Below are 21,930 nucleotides of genomic sequence, written 5' to 3' on the forward strand. Positions count from 1 at the left end.
ACATGGAGAGGCAGGTGTTACTTGCATAAGAAACCAAAACGTATATCAATTTCATGAAGATTTGATATTACTTGGGTTAGGCTTGCATTGCACAGTTGAAGCGTGTTGCTTTCCAAGGCTGTTCCATTTTGCAAAGTCATCCTAATGCAATTGCTTCAACTTTTCTGGTTTTGAATTTGAAATCTCAGTTGCCATTTGACAAACTGGCAGAGGTTTTATACCTTTAACTGGCTGACCAAGGTATCTCGTGTTGAATATTATATTGCTGAAGCAAGCATTTATTCTTTTCCATATTTTGACTGATGTTCAGGCTACCTATGTTTATTCTTGTATCTGGTGAACTAATCAGCTGCTATAATTTGTAATGCCCAACTAACACAGTATGACTCACTGCCATCATCATGCTGCCTTGCCATGTCCCAACACAGTATGGTCAAGGAAAGTTTATGAACTGTAATTTTGGCAAGATATACCTTGATACGCAATCGCTAATAAATCTTTTACAAATAGAAAAGTTTTAACAAAAGGCCTTGAAGTGGTTTCAAGTATTGCATCAGTATATACATTTGGATGCTTTTACAATGAAAACTGTTATTACAAAAAAAGACTTGAATAATAAGGGGATAAGCGTGTAAATGTGTCTAAGAGACAAGGATGAAAGGACAAGACAGGACACACATAGTACACATAGTGCCCTCGTCTTGTGTGTGCATTTACATGCTTGCATTGCTGAACCAACTGGCCCAGCTAGATTCTTATCTTCCAACGTTATTGTGAGTGCCAATACAATGAAAAATTTACTCTTGTTTAACAAAATGTTGTTGATTGCTTTTGTTTAATAAAATTATTTGTTTCTCCAATAATATTCTGGACCTCTTTATCTAATGCACCTAAGAACACAGACAAAATCTGTGGCTGTGATTTCACTTCTAATGTGCAGGATCTTAGCTTCCGAGTACTCGCATGGCTTGTGCTGTCACATTTGATTTTTGCTTGTGCAGTTTGTGCCCCCTTTAGTGGGCCTGGGAAGGGTCATTGCGTCCTTGCTGATTATTTTCCAACTCATGTGGTGATGTGAAGTAATGACTTGTTTGTCGGAGATTTGTAATTTTACAAAATGGAAGTTTTGAGAGCACATGCACTCTGTTTATGCGCGTGTGCTTGCTGCCAGAGGTAAAGCAGAGGCTGTGTGCGTGACTGAACTCCATGTAATTTAATAATTTCTTGGTTTTGCCTGTCATCAAACAGCTGTGCTCTTTGGAACTGGTTTACGAGTATGTTATCCCATGCATCAGCGTTCATCACGGGCTCTCTGCCATGAGTGTAGGTAGCTCTGGGTTTCACAACCCTTCACACAGTCGTAAAGCTGAGAAGTCACTGCTCACGTAGTACTCTGCCAAAGCAGGAGGGGTGCATGGCGTAATGACCAGTGAGTAAATCACTGTTGACAGCAGCATCCATGTGCTCGGAGCTTATGACCTATGATGTTGTTGGTACCATTAATGGAAGGACTGAATCCTGAAAAGCTGCCCCGGTGGACTGTGACAAGGATTCAGAGGCAGACCTGAAAATCATGACGACCAGTGAAGCAGTAGCAGCAGTTCATTCCTTGCAGACCTTTCTTGCATCATTGCCAGGACTTTAGGCTGAGCACGATACTATGTCTTCAGATCATCAGTTCAACAGTAGTAGACTACTCTGTGAAGTGAAGCATTCAGAAAAAAAAAAAAAGAAAAATTTCTTGAAAATGTGCTCTGAAACTTTTCTTTTGGTAGAGTTTGGTTTCGTTTGGCACACTTATTGTGCTTTATTAGGTGCTCTAGGGGGGACAGTCACTCTAATGGAGTGACCTATGCAACGGGGGAAATTCAAGGCATCATGATGTAATATTTATAATGAAAAACGTAATTAATGAAGAAGGCACTGTGGAAAGAGATGCGACCTGGCAGGGTCAAGTCAGGATGAAAAAATTTAAAAGAAGATTCAGGTGCTTTGTGCGAAGGATACTAGCTATCTTTAGTGGACAGGCTTACATTAAAAGGTAGTCTGGCTGTCAGTGTTGTGTAGAACTAAAAAAGTTATGACGAAGAAGTCTTAACAGCTTGATGATGCAAGTGTCTGAAATAGAGAGCAGTGGTGGAAATGTGGATTCGAGACGACTATGCCCTGGTAACAGCCTAAGTTGGGAGTATTTCAGAAAACGTTCAAGTTAGAAAACTAAGATGGTTTAGTTGGGTTATGAGAAGGGACAAAAGCTCTATCTTGCTAGGTTGCAAGAGGGAATCTGGTAAGCGAAAGAAAAGGTACAATGGCATATTAGGGAAGGTATCAAAAACCAAGAGGCCAAGGAAGAAATGACAGTGGAAGAAACCAATCTATGAACAGTGGTTGTATATAAAAATGACATGGCTGAATAAAGAAGTGAATTTTTGTTAATTATCCCAATGAAAATTTTAATTTGTTGTGCATGTTATGTCTGCCTCTTCATATTACCTTGCTGCAAAGACAGAGTCACAATACAGGCATATTCAACAGAGACTTTTCAAACACCTTCTGTAAATGTGTATGCATATTCTTGTAAGTGTATTTAGCTTTCTTCTTCAGCTTGACTCTACTATTTCTACACACTATTTTTTTACAGACCTGCCATAGTCGTCCTGCTAATGTCCATGGTCAACGAAAAGCAGCCTTTTGTCTTGCGATGTGCTGTCCTGTACTGTTTCCAGTGTTTCCTTTACAAAAACGAGCTTGGCCAGGCGCAGATCATCCAGACTCTTTTACCCACATGTGCAGACAGTAAGTTGATCCTGCATTTTGGATGGCCTTTTAATTTTTGCTTTATGACCTATGGTCACACTTCTGAGCACAGCTATATGGGCGAGATTTCAGGCACCCATTGGCTAATCACACTATGTCTCCAATCAGTGTGAGTGCCTTGATTGTAATGTATATGTATTGATGAACTTGTGCTAGCAATTTTATTATTTCTTGTTATTAACTTTATGGCTCATTACTCATGTTAGGCAAATTAATAGTTAAGATTAATATGCAAGGATTATAATGCCAGCCTCTACACTTCTCATTTACCTCTGTTGTGTACAAAGCTACTATGTCAAGAACAAAGTGGACTATGACAAAAGTTTAGTGGAACGTGTCAAGTGACAGGCAAATGTGATTTGTAGCTGTGAAGGAAGTGTTAGGAATGTACTATAGTAAAACTTCATAACAAAGATGAAGGGGGTCCATAATTGCTTTCTTATATGGATTGTTGCATCTATTGCAATATGGATCTATAAAAATTTCAAGGGGAATCTCAATTACTTTGTTGTAGCCATTATTTCATTATATCCCATTTCGTTGTTATGAGGTTTGATTGTATAGTGAACCCCCCTTAACCGAAGGCATAAAATGAGAAAGATAATTCAAGATAACTGGAGATTCAAGGGGTGCTATAGCGTAAAACTATTCCAAACTTTTCTATTCCAATTCTGCAATCAGCCCTCCATGATTGGTCGAACACTTTTTTGGACCACCCCCACTTAACCTGTCTGTCACGCGACGTCACAAAAGCTGTGATAGCTCCCCATCTGATATGACTTGTACACACTGATTATGCATGATTTGATCAAACAGAAGAAAAATAGTTATTTCTGATTCGACCCCTTTTTGCCATGAACCCTCGGCTATTGGCCAAAGTTTTCGGGCTGCAATCTCTTCACCTGCCTGTCACATGACGTCACAAAACCGTAAAAAACTCACCGCGTCAAAGTGACGTGTACATGATAAAAATGCATTAATATGCCGAACAAAACTGAATTTTCTTCTGAATAGCCGCAGGCTGCCCCGTTCCGAAAGGAATAAAAGATGGCTGCCGCCAATCACTCAGGCACTGGCAACTCGCACCTGCCAGAGAACATGGGTTTAATTGTGTATAATAAAACTTTTTGCGTGGCAGTGTAACGTTTTCGAGCACTTTCGGCACGTTTACGACCTCGTTCTGCCAACTCTTCTTTGCTGAGGATCCATTTCAGCGTCATTCTTAAGCTTCCGTTGCATGCTGCCACTTTTTTCGACGAGCCACCGCAAGCTAAGTAAGGGAAAGCGGACCAGTCACAGATGCCGGCATCACCCTCTTCATCCGGTTATCGATTTCCAGTGCAGTGGCTCGGCCCCATGGAATCTCTCTCCACTTGAGCGTGCTCCTCGCCTCTTGTCAGCCAATTAGATAAGACAAGCCGCCCAGTGTAGGCGATTTTATTCGTTTTTCAAGCAAAAAAAGAAGTGACCTCCTATGAATGAAGAGAGGGTTTGATTGGTCTGTTTAGACAACCCTGCGGGTGACCTCCTGATCCTTGCGTCGGCGGTTACGCAAATTTGACGTCAGGAGATTGGAATAAAAATATATTGGAGTGGTTTTACGTTATAAGGCCCAATGTATGCAAAATGTCACTGTATTGGGTGCACATTGCAAATTCAGAAGTTTAAATAAACCACAATGGTGCAGCTGCCATCTATGCATAAAAATGCATGACATAGTAGGATGTAAAGGATGCAGGTATATTGGAGTTGCCTTTTGGCACTGTCCTCGTGTGGAGCACACTGCCCAAGCACACTCTGGACTCTGTTGCTGTAGATTTGTCAAGTAGCCGTGGTCCACTCACAGTGTGCCCACATTATCATTACTTATCACGAATGTTCACGAGCTTCTTCGAATGTTCTTCAAAAATCATCACAACCACTACATTTTTTCCTTCATTCTTCTATGCTTTATGTTTTCCATTCTCGAGTGTTAAGGTCTGCTCTGTGTCTGCTACCCATCGGTAGTGTCCTTTCCTGGTCTAATGTTTAGAGATAGCACTAGCCTACCAGGAGAAGCACTCGAAATAAGGAGGTGAGAAATACATGGTGCTATGGAAGCTTACAATGTGCCATGAAAATCATTTCAACTTGGCTGATGTTTTGAGATATATGCAAGTTCGAGTTAACAGGGGTTATCTGTAGTGTGAAAGACAGGAGTTGAGCATGCTTGTCCCACGCATCTCCATGGTCTCAGCAGCATTAGCATAAGTAAGGTACTGACATCGTGGTCTTGAGCACTGAAATGGTCTTTTTCTGCATCACCCTTGAAGACTGCCCCTCCATGGTTGCCATCTCTTGTGGCACTGCTGTTTCCTTGGTTGCTGCCAGTGTGTTGTCTTCTGATGTCCCTTGCTTCCCCATCCTCCTGCTTCTCTGCCAGTGACGAGTGTGACAGCGGGTCAGCTGCTGTGTGGGGGTCTATTCAGCACAGACCCGCTGAGCAATTGGTTTGCAGCCGTGGCCCTGTCGCATGCACTTGTTGACAACCCAACGCAGAAAGAGCAGCTCCTCCGTGTGCAGCTTGCCACCAGTGTGGGCAACCCACCAGTCTCCCTCATGCGGCAGTGCACCGCTATCCTTCAGCAGGTGAGAGCCGTCTGCAGGGAGCAGAAACTGGTGATAGGCGGGCACAGTGCACTGGATTGTGATCTTAATGTTAGCAAAGAGGGCTATTTGTCTTGCACTAGTGACTGGAAGGAGTTGTTCTAATGATGATTGATGAATGTTTTATTTGGTTAAGGATTAATCATTCATCATTTTAGCCTTTAATCGATTAATTGCATTCAATGCAGGGTTTTTCATCGATTAACTGATTAATCAATATTTTTGCCGGGTACTTTTAAAAAGGTTGAAACACAGTTGTCTACTCTTGTAGGACCCTATTTTAAGGTTAGAGAGGTGGAACCAACTTTGAAACACAAGTGTATAAATGTTTGATAAAGGATAATCTTTAACTCGTTAAAGACTACGTAAAGTTGACACTAGTGGCTTTTGAGAGGATAAACAATATATGTTATAAAATGGCACTTAGTGCAGAATTTAATAAGAAACATGGCACTAGTGAATAGTACAGTTAAACAAGAAATAAGAAAAATGGCAAAAGTGAAAGGTGAAGTTAAACTAAAGTATGCAATAAATTGCACTATGCACAGGGAAAAAGAATATTACTGGTTTAGGATCTTAAATCACATGCTCTTTTCCTGAGAGCGAAGGAATGTCAATTGGCTGGGATGTTTAGGCAAAAACAACACTTTCTTTGAATGCCCACTTAACAAGCATGCGAGAATAGATGCTCGGATGCTATAGATTTGCTGGGATCGGCATGAACTCCATTGCTACGTCAAATACATAATCCAAACCAGTGTGCATGCTGTGCCATGTCTTTAGTAGACTGGAAGTGGCATGATGATCAACGACTGGGTTGCTACAGTATGCCTTGAATTGCGAGGACATTTCAAACCTCCGGCTTCAGGCGCTGTGGTGGCATGTGTGGTGTGTGGGAAGACAGGGAAAGCGCTCGGCTCCGCATCACTTGGTGCTCTGAAAAACAGCCGAAAGTCGCTCCACCACAGCTGCACAGTCATTGCTCATGTGCTGCCATTCCAGTACGATTTCATAATTTTTGCGCCACTCCTGTCAAATGCTCAAAAACAATCAAACGGGTCTAATTGATTAAGTCGATTCAATGGAAGATGGACATCGATGAAGATTAATTGTTTTGGCGGATACATTTAGTTGATTAATCGATTAATCATTCATTGATATTACCAACCCCATCTTCAGAGCAAAGCTGCTAGCTGGCTTCGCTTGCATGGTATCAATGATCACAGTATGGCAGTAGAGGCCATCCTTGAAGCATGGGAAGTTTGCACATACATGCCACAGGCATCAAAGGTATGCTTAGTGCCTGTGATTGACTGAGTTACAGCACATTTCAAGCATATGCAATGTTTTGTCAAAAAGTTTCTGGATTGGATCTCAAAAATGTTTCAGAATAAATTCATTCCCCTCTTGTACAAGTCACTGTTACTACACCAGCAAATAAAGGTACTGTCCCCAAGGTATGATGAGTCAGTGTTATAAAATTGTGTGTGATTTGCACCATGTGTGGCAGTCAAGAAAAGCAAGGAAATGTTGCATAATGTTGACTCAGCTCTAGGAGAGAAGCTATGGGTGGTCCCTCAAATTTTGTGTTGTTTTCTTTGTTTAGTGCATTCAGAAATTTGATTCATGTTGATGAGTGCTCTGGTTGACCAATGGCCAGTTCAGTGTTGAAATGATTGAAAGAGTGTGTCATATTATCTGCAAAAATCATTGTCATACCATTATTGCTACGAAAGTACTAGTAGGGATTGGTCATGCATGTTGTCAATAGAGTTTGTTGGGGAATTTCGGGAATAGGCTAGCTGCATCAACATTTGTGCTCAGACTCTGGAGTACTGACCAGAAACAGCAGCTACAGCTTTACATTTTGTTGGGCATCAAAGGGGCTCCTAGTAATCTGAACTTGCTTTCAAATGTCGATATTGGTGATGAAATCTGAGCTTGCGCCTCTGATCTGGTAACCAAAAGGAAACGCATCATTGAAAGTCCAAGGTTGCCTCAATCAAAAACGGAAAGTAAGAAGCAATGTCAAGCCAAGGTTGATTTGTTGTTTGATTACGAGGGAATTTCTTCCTCTTGCTCAAACAGTTATACTAGCTGCATTCTGCATCAAAGTAATAGACAAGAGAGGTCGGGTGGAAGTGACCTAACTAGTGTTAAAAAAAGACAAATTGCTGTTCCATCATGACAGTGTGCTAGCTCATACTGTCTTCATGACTCAGTAATTATAAAACATTACAAGAAAATAGCTTTCATGAATACTTCAACAATTCACAGCTTCTTTGGAATTGTTCTCAAGCCTCAAAGGAGGACTAGTTCAAAGGTGATGGAAACCACTAATACCTGAAGGAAGCCTGTCTGTATAGCCATAGGTCCGGAAACTTTGACAAGGCCTTGTACAGGTGGTTGATTGAAAATGTAGGAAAAAGACAATACATCCTTGATGGCACATAACTTCAAGCATCACAGAGTAGATTCACACTGCCCAAAATTCATATCACATGAAATGAAAGTACCATATATAGAAATGAAACTTAAGAAAATTTAGTTTTGGCCGAAAATTTGTATTATTTAACAGTGTATTATGGGGCTTCAACTCTAATATCCAGTTATTCAGTACCTTCTGGCATGCTAAAAGGTGCACTGTCAAGCCTTATCTTGATTCATATTGTTATCCACCTCAGTAGCTTAGTGGCTATGGCGTTGCACTGCTGAGCTCGAGGTTGCGGGTTTGATATGGCCGTAGCAGCGGCATTTCGATGGGGGTGAAGTGCAAAAACACTTGCATACTTAGATTGAGATACACATTAAAGAACCCGATGTAGTCAAAATTAATCTGGAGTCTCCCACTACACTGTGCCTTATAATCTGATTGTGGTTTTGGCACGTAAAACCCCAAAATTTTATTGAACGTTTTTGAGTGATACTGCATGTGCCTTGCCTTCTTTTTTTTTTCTTGTCACAAAAAAATTTGCCTCAGTTTGCTGACACGTTGCTCCGTCATTATTTCGTGATTGCAAAAAAACTGCATACATATGGAGTAGTGCAATATAGTATGTTAAACAACTGTTACCATGCCAGAGGCACTTACAGCTTCATCTTGTGGGGATGCCCAAGCAACTTTTCCAAGTTATTTCTCATATCTCAAAATTAATAAAGCTTCTTTTCCACATTTTTTTGCATTAGCATTTATGTACTTTCAGTAGCCCATAGTGACTATATCAGCTTCAGTTGTTTTTTATCGTTTCTGTGCAGAGTTGTCAGGTTTGACAATTTAAATTGATAGCAAAAGCAGATTGGTTAATGATTTTAATCCCCAATCAATTCCTGGGCTGTGAAAGATGCCATAGCGGAGGGCTCTTGATTGTCTGCACTTGGTTTTCCTTAATGTGCTTTTAAATTTAAGTACAGGAGCATTTGTGCCTCCTCCTCTCTTCAGACTGCAGTCATGCCATAGCTGAGCAAAAGAGAGTTGACAGGGTTCATGTTATTGGAAATGCTCTATACCGTAAGTTTTTATGCACCTAATGAAATATTTTCCCATATTGTGATTTCACCGTAGTTGAGGCGCACCACAGCTGAAGAAACTTAAGCCACTGGTTATTGATCCCTGTCTCAGTGAAGCAGTTGTTGGCATACCATTACATGTGTATACTAAATGAGTACAGCACCCCATGACAACCAGAAAAAGTTAGAGATGTTGGGTGTACGACAATAAAGTAAAAAGAAAAAAAACCTGCAGCTGGGGAAAAGAGAAAGAGTAGCCATCACATCTTGATGGTGTTGTGTTGTCAGTGTTATAACAATATTTTAGCAGCAGCTTTAGAGCGAAGCTCTTAGGTGGCCATTCCTGCGTTGAGTGTCAGTGTAACCGAGCAAATGAGTACAGCGGATGAAAGAGCAAACGCAGAGCATAGCGGGGGATGAAAAAAGTGGCAAGAGTGAATGGAGTGAGAGGGGGAAAGCAGAGGGGAAGGGTATGGTGAAAGCGTGAGAAGAAAACCATAGTGTCGTGCAAGACGCAATGGCTACGTTATAGTGCCAGAGTAACGCACGTCATCTGGGAGATCTGTCAGCGGCGTCTGCTCTGAATCGTGCCCATGCGGCACCCATGCGCTGCTTCTCACAATCTCCCGATTAGCTGGGCAGTCGCACCACACTTCGCACCATTTGCATCATACCGCATGAGACAGGTTGTCCATGCCAGCCAATATATCACAAAATGAAAACACGTATAGAGCTGCGCTGAAATTTTGCATTAGGGAGTATCGTAATCGTTGGTGAATTCTTTTCTAGGGTGAGGGGCTGATATCGTTCTGCTTTTTTTTTTTCTTGAACAATGTTTTGTGCATTGGGGCAATAATTGTCTCCTTTCCTTTTTAATACTTCCTTGCAGGGTGGAAAACTGCAGACACGGTTAGGTCTTCTGATGCTTATGAGCACGTGGCTGGCCAACTGCACACTTGCAGTGACAAGTTTCCTCAACATCCCAACAAATATCCCTTATGTATCCTTTTGTTTTCATGAAAATTAACTCTAGAGCCTTAACATGGCTGCTAGTGCAAGACTGATGCTATAACAGCCAAGACAACTTGTGTATCCAAATTTGCTCATTGATCAAAAGTGGTCGAACAAGAAATATGTCTTTGGAGCCTACGTTTTGTCAGGCGGACTTGTTGTCAGGGCAACAACTGCTTTTGCAAGTCTCTGGATCCAACTTTTCGACAAGAGGACTTGTATCTGTCAGAGTAACAACTGTTTGTACAACAGAAGAAATTTGCTGAGCACGAGGTCGCGGGATCGAATCTCGGCCACGGCAGCCGCATTTCGATGAGGGCGAAATGCGAAAACACCGGTGTGCTTAGATTTAGGCGCACGTTAAAGAACCCCAGGCGGTTGAAATTTCCGGAGTCCTCCACTACGGCGTGCCTCATAATCAGAAAGTGGTTTTGGCACGTAAAACCCCGTAATTTAAAAACAAATTGTTGGCCTAACGAAAGACCCCTTGTGGAAACGTTGGTTTCAGACTGGCATCTCTTGTTCGACCACTGTTGATAGTTTCAAGTCTCCATCTTCCTGTGTACCTCTGTCTCGTTAAAATTTGCTGCTTAGTGATAGGGTAGTTAGACAGGGCATGCTGTAAATAAGCATGTGTCACACAGCATGCAAAGAAAGCATGTGTTTCGGCATACCATGGGCCACAATGACAAGAAAGCTTACAGCCATACTATTTCAAGATAATCATAACTGGGTGTAAGCAAGTTTTGTTATGCCTAGGTATTATTTATATATAGGAAGAAATAAGAAACAAAGCTTGTAAAGGCTTTGAAGGCTGCATTATTGAAAAAGTAAATAAAATGTATATGGTGCTGCTTTACACCAAATCTTGGTGTTTCTAAAATGAAAATTAAGGTAAATGTGGTGGTATAGAGAAATTAAGATGGTTTAAAAATATTATGAAGAAATTACGCATGGTAAAGAATAATAAAGGAAAAGGTGTGCTTCAAAGGGTTTTGTAAAAATTTTCGCTGCACACTTCTCAGCACAGACGCTCTTCTTGAGTCTGCATTGATGACCTGCCCATGTGCCAAGTTCCTGAGACTGTGCCTCATTGAGTACCTCACTCTTAAAAGGAAGGTTTTGCCTTTCTATTCCGATCACAACAGTTTCAATATGGCTTTCTTTTGTTCATTGTTAATTACGAGGAAGCCGGGCCATTAGCAAGAGCAAGGGAAAGCACATTTAGTTTGGTAGCGGTGGTATGCATACTGAGTTCTGTGTACATATACAATATCCATCTTTGTTAGAGCAGTGTGCTGTACAATTAAAATGATTGTAGAATTGCTATTGTTTTACACAGGGTATAATATCTGTAGCAGAGTTATTTATAATCTTGGTGTGCAGTAACAGAAGTGGAGGCATTTTGAGATGCCCCAAGAGAGCATCCCTTGCTTTATCTGGAGAATTCGGTACCCATCTACTAAAGAATTCCTATATGCACTGATAGTTTTCTGCTTGAAAAGCACTGAAGCCGAAGTAAAAACACCTATAACAGGATCATCTTTGTACACGCAGCTTTTCATTGAGTAGCATCTCTGCATAGAAACACAGGGGTGGGACTCCTACACCAAATGCACCATTTTGATACAAACACAATTTCCCATGCCAAATTGCGCCAAACATAGAAAATTTACTAAAGTTGTGTCACACTGCACCAGAACAGCTTCGGTGATCCGGCAGTGGCCGAGAACAGTGGGCTGCTTCATTTTCCAATGAAGAGTGCAGCCGTTCACATTCCACACACCGCGTGATGGCGCCTCCCACAATTTCTCCTAATTTTCGAGCTTATAACACTAGACTGTTCTGCGCTTCCGGCAAGTGGCCGGTGTGCACGCGGCCACTCCCGGCTGTCGCTGCTGTCGGAACGGCCAGGGCGGCTGTATTCAGAGTGTACTAAAATACGGTTTAGTGGGCCGAGTGGCGTGGTGCTCCCTATTTGAGGCACAAAACAACAAAAAGTAGGCTGAGGGCGCTGCAAGCTAACTAAATATTAGGGAGGCACCCGCTGCTGCTGGTTCAGCGGGCAGGTGTCTGTCCTCAGGGTTACTGTAACACCAAACTATTCCAATCTGTTTTTGTACCCATGTGAGTGAGGCCTGAGCCATTTTGACTTATCACAATGGGCAAATGGCGGATTTGGAATAAAAAGTCACAGTTTCGCCTGTAAAGCAAAGCATCAACTGCAATAGCCAATTAGTAGACAGCTATATAAAGGAAGGATAGCAGCCTTATTGGCCATATAAACTCGTAAAGATTCACTTACTAACTAAATTAACAAGCATGATGTCATGTGCGCACAGGCAGTTATAAACACATCTAGCTCTATGAGAGCGGACACTCGCTGTCAAAAGCTGGTGTGAGCAAGAGCGGTAGCAGCAGCAGGCAGATTGACCTTTGTGATGCCTCTCGCTTCAGTGTGAACTAAGCAACGAGAACACAGCTCACACGAAGCTATGAGCCCCCGGTGCACTTAGACTCTACATGTATTCATCACAGATCACTTTCAAGATAGCGCCCGCACGGCTGCGCCACATGCAGCAGCCGTCGAAGTAGACACTCCCCCGCCCCCCTTCTTCCCCTCCTCCCGGTAGCTTGCATGCAGCGGAAGACGGTGCGCTTCCTCCATGCTTTCCACCTTTGCGTATGCGAGATTGAGCTGCCGTTGTCGACTCAGCCTCGCACGCTTTCATTTGTGCATACAGCATACGGTGCGTGGTGACGATGTTATCGGCCTTGGACTTCATACGAAACATCACAGCGACATTACGGCAGAAATGTGCTTCGATTGTTCATATAATTGCTATCGCAATAAAAACAGATTGTAATAGGTTTGCATTATATCAGCCCAGGGTCCATGCGGCTCTCTGGATCTGCGGTGACATATGGTGACCCAGAAATTATGTTGAATGAGTGAATTCTGGGGTTTTACCTGCCAAAACCACGATTTGATTATAGGGGGGGGGGACTCCGGATTAATTTTGACCATCTGGGGATTGTTAACATGTCCCTAACACACAGGACACGGGCATTTTTGCGTATCACCGTCAAGGAAATGCAGCCGCCGAGGCCAGGATTCGATCCCACGACCTCATGCTTAGCAGTGCAATAAAGCTGCAAGTCACCACAGCGGGTCAGAATTTATGTTACCACGTCGATTGGACCGCATAATTTGAGAAAATTTTTTGCTATCATCATGAGTATTGGCACGGGAACATATAGTTCCATCGTAGTGCCACCAGTATTTTCGTCTTTACAGGAAAGCGTGCGGCGTCCCATTGCTTGAACCACTCTTCCGTATTCTAGTACGCTATAGCTACAAAGCGCGCTTCTATGGCTGCGTGTTCTCATTGGCTTGTGGCAAGGTGAAACTATCCCTATTATGTAGAAATGTTCAATAAACCACAGTAGTCCATAACTATGGCTTCTTTGTGTGGTCTGTTGGTGTAGTGCATCTCCAGGCACTTCACCCACATTGTCGAGACGCTAATGAAAAATGTATTTATAAAAAGATGTGCTACTTTTCGAAGTTTTCGGATTCGATATTGCAGAATGCATGTTTTTTGTGATTGCTACCACTAATTAAAAATCTACAGGCCCTATTACCAAAATTAGCATGCACTAAACGGTTTCAGTATCAGCTAATCTGCTTAAAAATTCAGCTTAATAAGACGTTGGTTAAGGCAGTTGCAGTACAGCACTTGTGTTGGTTTATTCTGTGTTCCATTGTGGTTTCGAGGGGCGCTGCCATAGCCCATTAGCCCACCAAAATTCAGATTGGCCTGCTCCAAACGCAATTTTACTTGCTCCAAAAATTGCTCCAGAATGACTTTGGGCAGTCCCATCCCTGGAAACAGATGGTTGAACCTGAGGTTATTGGTTGGAAGTTTCAGGCATACTCTTAGTCTCCCATTAGGTTTGGGCATTGCAAATGGGCTAATGCAGTGCATAGGTCATGACCTAGTGATCGTGTCTCCAAGGTATCAACCTGCTCCACGATGCGAAGATAGCTCAAATTTCATACGAAAGCCAGTGCACCCTTCCTCTCCAGGGAGTCCTGCTGCCTGCCCGGGAATCAAGGTCACAGATAAATGCGCGTCTGTGTAAGATGCACTGCCTGCAGTGTTGCTATTTATGGTACTTGATTTTGGTACATCAAATCCAATGCAGAACACTGCGAAACTGCCACTGTAAGTGTGCGGTGCAGCAAAAAACTGAAAAAAAGAAAGGAAGAAGAAGCAGAAGGCAAACCTCTAGATGTTAACGTGTCTCAGTTCTGCAGCTCCAGTGTAGGAGAAGGCAGAGCATGAATGTTGCTTGTGGATGCTAGTTGAGGCAAAGGGAGATAGTGTCTATCATAGCAAAGAAGCTTGTCCCTCGGTAGCTTGGCAATGCATTTCAATTTCTTCTATCTCTCCTAGTAATAAACCAATTTGTAGAATTGTTGCAGTAAAACATTCTATAGACGGGACGCTATAACTTCCTGTATATAAGCAAAATTTTCAATGGAGCCTAGTCAGGGGCCCTTTAAAGCAGCAGTGCCTGTCCACAATTTCTGGTTCATGCTCATAAAGTACCACTACGCTATTGACCTTGAGACCTAGACCTGCTTTTTACTCGTAAACCACAAATATAAGATGGTTTGTAACCAGGAGTGGAAAGATGTGTCATCAGGTGAAAATATCCTATACCATACATTGCAGTGCTATGCAGTATCCACAAAAGTGAAGGGCCTGTGGGAGGGGGCAGAAGTGGGTAGCAGAACTGGATTGTGTATTCTCCTTATCTTGTTCATAGCTTACTTCGCAAGTTGGCCTTGCAGAAGGTGATGAGCACGAAGATTTAGTTCAAGGCCTGTGCGCATTTCTTTTAGGAATTTGCATTGAATTCAACGATGATTCTGTACCAAGCTTTACTAGGTGAGCACGTTTATTGATTGATGATGCTTGTGAATCTATACTAGCTGTATTGGAAATTGCAACATATGGAAATAATAAAAAAGCCTGGTGACTTTCATGCCCATTTTGTGGTGGAAAATGCTGTTAAATTTGACATTGCAGTACAGGAAAGGACATTGAAACATGGGACATCAAATTGATGTCAGTGATGCTGTGGCTGAAGTGCTGGAATAAAATAAGAAATTTAGCCTTAATTCTCTCCATTTACAACCCCTCATCCTCCTTAATCATTTATTTTGTTATTAAACATGCAAAAATGTTGGATGAGTAATCAGCCAGCATCATTTAATATTTCCCATTAGTTTCTCACCAAGTGCAGCGTTAAGGTGGTATTTTTGCCATGCTTGCTGGTAATGTCGAGTTTCAATGCAGTGAAAATGTGGATTAACTAACTCAAATTGGCTCAGTGTGTTATCAAATCGACTCGCTTATTGCTACCAGTGAACTTGTAAATTACTGTGTTGCTGGGAGACTGGCAGCATAAAAATTTCAATTTTTGTGAATAGTCATTTGAAAATGTCATGTCTTACATGCGAGTGTGCTTCAGTGTTCTGTGAGCATCTATAGAAACCTGCTTTTTTGTCCTAAAATGGGCCCTTGTATTCATCTATTTTGCACTCACTATCAGTCTTCTCAGCATTTGCAGCCAGTCTTTTTTTTTTTTTTGCTTTGACAGTAATTGTTCATGGTTACTGAGAAATTTAATGATTAACTGTGATATTTTATTCACCCTGGCACTTAGTGGAAAAAAGAGAAGACAGTGCTTTGGCGTGCAGCTTGTTTTGATACTTGCCTACTCAGAGCTGTCCTTTAAAGTATTTGTTCCACGGAAGCCACGAAAAAAGAAAGAACGAAAGAAAGAAAAGGAAAGACACTCTCTCAACCTGGGTACTCACTTAGGCTTGAAATTGCAGAATACATGCCATGCCCCTCAACTCCAGGCTGCATGCTTAGGCTGTTGGAAGTTCTGAAATTTCCTGGTTGCTGCGCTGCAAAAACCTTCATGGGCATCCCTGCTATTGTGCTTGATAGAAAAGGCCACATCAGTTCGAGGCTGCAAGGCGAGCCTCCTGACTTAGCTGTGTGTTGGACTCCAGAGAGTCTTCGACCAAACTACTATCATATCCAATCACCAAAGCTATATTTGTGGCCCAACTTCAGACTGACAATGATGTGCACATTGTGTGCCATTGCTAGTGTTTACTGCAGCCTGCTCACTCACTGCACAAATATTTCATTAGGTATCACTTTTGGTCAAAATTTCAAAATTAACTTTTTGCTTGAAAAGTCTTGCTTAAACATTCTTCTTTTGCGTGTAGTACATAAAAAAAGAAAAGCTTGTGTAATGAAGTCGTGGTGGCTCAAGAAGCTGGATGTTTTCTTCTTGTTTGACTGCCTACTGCTTGACACAGGCGTGCCTCATAATCATGTCGTGGTTGTGGCACGTAAAATCCCATAATTTTTTAAACCCTTTAATGACAGTACATATAAATTCTCCCAAATAATGTTTATTTTCTATTTAAATGTGCAATATACATCGAGAATAAACATAATCAATGAAAAGAAAAATATATTTTGCTCAAACTTTTTCAGCAATAGGGGGGAAACTACAGGAAGAAAACTGGAAGTGGGCTTCACTTTGAGCCACCCAAGGCTTCGTTTGGAATTTGTACAGACAGCTCTCATCATTTGTGAACCATATGTGTACATTTAATTTGCTTTGCATCACATGTGTGGCACCACTGTAACCAGATATCTTGCATTGGTCTCTCTCTTCTGACAGTGCTTTTAAAAGAAAGTGAGTCATGTACCAAACTTGTTTCTTGTCCTATATTTCTGCTCTAAACCAACAAATGGCTCTTGCTGCCTGTCAGTAAATGTTGTCCAAAGATACATAGCCAGAAACTTTGTACTCAATACCAAAACTTGGCAAGAAAAAATTTTTTCATCTGGTATGTTGCCTGTAGGCAACACTCATCAATAAAGGATTATTAAGGGTCAGACCACCATGGCAGTCGCATCAAACGTATAGATAAAACTGCCTGTTTTTGCATGTAGCATCGTTTCATTTGGAATTCTTTGAGTGGAGGTTTCATGCTGAATGAAAATCTTTCTGGCCTCAATCATAAAGCCATGATAAGAAAATGATTGCAAACTGTAGACAGTGTGTTCAGGAACATAAGCCAAATATTATGTCACCACTGTTTTGTTGCTCTTCAGCACGTTTGTTGGACAGCAACCTTGAATAGTTAGTGCACAGCCCCCCAAAAAAGTAAGTGATAAAGGAGCAGTAGCTAGAGCATTGTCCCCGCTGTGCAAAAATGTGCTGAGGGGGAACAGGGAAAGTAAACATTGCGCTCTTTATTATTATCGTGTCCTTTTCTAACATTTCTCTGGTAATACATCACACTTACTCCAGTGTGTTACCAGTTTTGAAGAAAAGGTGTTGCAGGGTCCCTTTAAAAGCGATGAACCTGAGGACTCCCGAAATATTTTATGGACTCCCGATAGGGTCATAAGCTTTCTTATTTAAAACTGCTTACACTATATGCTATATTCCTTTTTCATACTATTACTGGATGGTTTGTGTCTTTCATCAGAGCTATAGCAACTTGCTTGTTTTGTATTCCTTGCTGGCGCACAGCGAGTCCCTCTGCCAGCTGCTGATGAAGCGTGTGGGCCTGGACACATTTGTGGATAAGCTGGTGGCCATACCGAAGCAGGAGTGCTACAGTCAAGCAGCCCAGAAGCCGCAGCTCAAATACAAGCACCCCTCAGAAGTGTTCTTTGACTACGAGTTTTGTCGCCTATTTAAATCCCTTGAAGGTAATGGAACAATGCTTTAAGAAGAGATATATTGGCAGGGACAAAGAGAAAAGATAGACAGGAAGGAGCATGCACACACACACAAACGCTAGTTTCATCCATCTATTGCTTACATCTGCTGAAACTTCTTGCATACACATATGCTGCCTGTTTCAGCCAAGATGAAGTAAAATTTTTAAGGCACTGAAAACGGAAATAAATGTTTTCTTAGCATGACATGGTAAAGAATTACATCTTATGTGCAATAGCAGTCTAGTTAATCCAATTCTGCTAATTTTTAATTAACTTTATGGCAGATAATACTCTTGCGAAATTGAAGCTGTTAAAAGCCCAAGGCATCCTTGGAATCATAAGACCATCACCAGTTGTGACTTATTTGTCCCTAAAATTTGCTACGAAATGCGTTGTCATTTCATGCAGTTTTATCTTGCAGTTCATAAACAGAGGTCTTTTTCTTTAGTAGCATGCAATAAAAACCCAGCAGTTTGTATCTCATGGTACCCATACAGGGCTAGATTGCACAAACGTTGAAAGCACATAGAAAATACATGCACTAGTTGGAGCCTTTGCTTCGGATTAGATTACTTTAGATTAAGCAACATTATGTTCTGGCAACGTCACAGCATTGTCAACTATAGCATCAGTGTGTATTTTGCATCCCTTTTGTGCTCTCATTATAGCTGGAACACTTAAGCATGGCACATGCACTACAATATCTTCTCAAGTTAACCAATGAACATTAAATTGGCATAAAACTGCAATTTTACACTGTATACTTCCACATATGTTTGACAAGACCATTTCATCTGCTAAAATCTTGATTTTCAAACTAGTGAGAGCTAAAGTAATGTTTTCCTGTACTACGTTGAACAAAACTTATTTTATAACACATTTTGAAAATGAATATATTGAATCTGGCTTTAGTTTCAGGGCTTTTAAAACTTACCTTGCACAAGCTGTCTTTGACTGTGCATTTGAAACAGCCTTGTGTTATCTAAATGACTTGTCCAGAAGCTCGTAAAGTGATGTAACATTTTTAGAGGGAAAGTTGGGGGCATCTACCTTGAAGTAGCTGCATGCTGCTCCTCAGACGCACCAACTCATAGTTAACATAAATCATTATTGATTTGTTGTTATTAATATTGTGTCATTTCATACATATTTCACACATTCCCCTGGTGGTTCTACATTCAAGCTGCACAGTGCAGTACTGTCAATTGTAGGCTGGAGTTTCGCTGCTAGTTAAATTCTGCACATTGTTGTTAAATGCTAACAATGGAATATTTAACTTCATGTTATTCTAATTACCATCACATTATATTTACTACAAGAAAGAAGTTGATCCATTGCAGTTTTATATTTTTTAGCGCTTAATTGGAGATAGATTTAAAGTTGTTTAAGAATGGTAATTTACATTCAGTGACATTCACTGCTAGGTTTCTGTGACAGTAAATAAATTCATTCCACACAAAGTGGCAATGCCTTTACAATGGGCTACTCACACAACCATGTATGACTGTTGGTACACTGATGCAGATTATAAAATGAGTAACAGAAAGAAATTCTCTCTTGGTTTCAGGCACAATTATAAAGGCAGTGCAACCGCGACCAAAAGATTTACAGAATGGGCCTGAGTCCAACATGACAGCACAGCAGCATTCATTGCTGTTGCAATACAAGACAGTTATCAGAGATCAGGTAAGCCAAGACAGGGACATAAGCCAGGGAATCTTTAAAGCTTCTGTAAAGGGTAAAGGCTGGCCCTCATGACATATGCAGTTTGCACAACAATTTGGCTAACAAGATAGGTGTGAGCACAGTAGTTGTGGGAGGCCCCAGTGTTCTGCTGCTGAGCATCAGGTTGCGTGTTCGATCACCAGCTACATTCTGATGGGGATGCTGTGCAAGAACAGTCTTGTGCTTAGGTTTACACGCACTTTAAAGAACTTCAGGTGGTCAAAATTAAACTGGAGCCCTCCGCTACAGCACCTCTCGTGCTTTTGGGTGCTAAATGCAAAAATTTTATTTGATTTCAGTGATGCAGCCAGTGCCTCCCCTTCCTTCCTTCTTAAGCAGGAAAAGGGGGCACAACTTTGCTGCATGCACGTGGCATTCTTTATAGAATGCATGGATAGTCGGGAACGGCCAGTAATTTTGAACAGCATCATGTGTGTTGGTGAATTCAAGGGTGCCAAATAGCTGTAATGTGCAATTAAACATGTGCAGTCAGTTTGTGACTGTGTAATTGCAGTGCACTGCTGTAAGCAAATGAATCTCAAGGCAGCAGCACTTTTATTTGCTTGCACATTCTAGCTCAACGAAACCCTGCGTTTTAAGTCATCTGGAGGTGTGCAATAGCTGTGTCTTACCAGTACTCACCTACGGGGCAGAAACCTGAAGGATTACGAAAAGGGTTCTACTTAAATTGAGGACGACGCAACGAGGTATGGAAAGAAGAATAATGGGTGTAACGTTAATGGATAAGGAAAGAGCAGATTGGGTGAGGGAACAAACGCGAGTTAATGACATCTTAGTTGAAATCAAGAAAAAGAAATGGGCATGGGCAGGACATGTAATGAGGAGGGAAGATAACCGATGGTCATTAAGGGTTATGGACTGGATTCCAAGGGAAGGGAAGCGTAGCAGGGGGCGGCAGAAAGTTAGGTGGGCGATCAGATTAAGAAGTTTGCAGGGATGGCATGGTCACAATTAGTACATGACCGGGGATGTTGGAGAAGTATGGGAGAGGCCTTTGCCCTGCAGTGGGCGTAACCAGGCTGATGATGATGATGAGGTGTGCAAGCTGCTGAGGGTCGTCGCGCTGCAGATTTCTCCTGATCACTGTTGCAAATTTCGCCTAGTGCCTCCTATGTTAAATTACAGTGTGTGACTGCATATGGAGTCCACCTTCCAGTAGGGCCATACAGCCCAAGCTGAACTTTCTGTCCCATCTCCTTTGCTGGCACCTTTCTTTCATGATTTAATCTCACTCCTTCCACCACCCGCCATAATCCTTGTTCACTTAATATACTCGCGTTCTAATGTGTGACCACACTACAGTTTGGGCACCCACAAAACAGCGAGGCAGTAATGGTGTCTACTGCCACACCTTTTTCTCTTTTCCCTCCACTGTTCCATTTTATTTTTGATACAGTATGTGAAAAAACATCCAGTCACTCAGCACTGACTGTCGACCATGTAGTGGCAATCAGTGTCTATGAGCTTAATACTCAGTCCAGCAGGTGGCTTGTCATGGCATAAGCACAGGTCACTAAGCTTGTCTTTTAAAGGGGCCCTGAAAAATTTTAAACATAGTAAAAAAACATTGCTGATCTGTTAGTGAAGCTCGTGTGAACATGCAAGCCAAATATGATTGCACTGCATGCAACAGGGAATTAACATTCTCTTGTCGAAGGCACTCAAAAATAACTTTCTCACTCCTTGGCAATGTCATCATGCAGTGTTATTGCAAGCAGCTGGACCCACTACAGCATGTCTCATAATCAAATTGAGGTTTTGGCATGTATAAACCCAGAATTGATACTTTGATGCCTTGAACAAGCTAAGAGCCGCTGTATCACACATCACATCACGAGGCTACCCAACACTGCTGCTACATCGACATGTGAGAGTCGACCGCGTCAGAATATTCCCTGTGACGACGTAACCCGTATTGTTCGCTGCGAGCTCGAGGCTGCCTGTTCGCCAGCTTTCTCCGCGACGCCTCCCGATCCACCAGCAACCACGATTGCGTTGATTCAGGCCGTCGTCAGACAGGAATTTGAGAACATGGGTCTCAACTCCGTGTGTTCATCGTTCCCACCCACGGTTCCCCAGTTCTCTAGCAGCCCTCCTCGTCCCCGGCAGTCCTTTTCTGCCACATCTCGCCGCAACCCGTCCGAATGGCGTACCCCTGATGACAGGGGTACGCCCTGTCATCTGCCCTGCTCGACATTCTCTGCCCGACATTCCACTACAGTATGACGTTACCGTGCCTCAAAGTATACTTACTATTACTGCGAACCGCACTTTCATGCCTATCTTTAACTTTGGATTGGCAAAGGAAATTCTACCGCAAGGTATTTGCCTTGCCAACGTTGATTGTCTCAGCGACCGATGCTTCTTG

At 42.0% G+C, this 21,930-nt stretch overlaps 1 protein-coding gene across 2 annotated transcripts in view; it reads left to right on the plus strand.

The window, feature by feature from the left end:
- The window catches only part of p115 (General vesicular transport factor p115), an 81,194-nt gene that overhangs the window by 15,552 nt on the left and 43,712 nt on the right, over nucleotides 1–21,930 (plus strand). For both annotated transcript variants that reach the window (XM_050195182.2, XM_050195184.2), the window contains exons 9-14: nucleotides 2,642–2,796; nucleotides 5,240–5,445; nucleotides 9,860–9,970; nucleotides 14,818–14,939; nucleotides 17,623–17,804; nucleotides 19,384–19,502. In XM_050195182.2, the coding sequence (XP_050051139.1) occupies nucleotides 2,642–2,796; nucleotides 5,240–5,445; nucleotides 9,860–9,970; nucleotides 14,818–14,939; nucleotides 17,623–17,804; nucleotides 19,384–19,502 (895 nt within the window). The remainder of the gene's footprint in view (nucleotides 1–2,641; nucleotides 2,797–5,239; nucleotides 5,446–9,859; nucleotides 9,971–14,817; nucleotides 14,940–17,622; nucleotides 17,805–19,383; nucleotides 19,503–21,930) is intronic.

This window comes from Dermacentor andersoni, chromosome 1 (genome assembly GCF_023375885.2).
Source record: "Dermacentor andersoni chromosome 1, qqDerAnde1_hic_scaffold, whole genome shotgun sequence".
In the NCBI taxonomy this organism is placed as follows: domain Eukaryota; kingdom Metazoa; phylum Arthropoda; class Arachnida; order Ixodida; family Ixodidae; genus Dermacentor; species Dermacentor andersoni.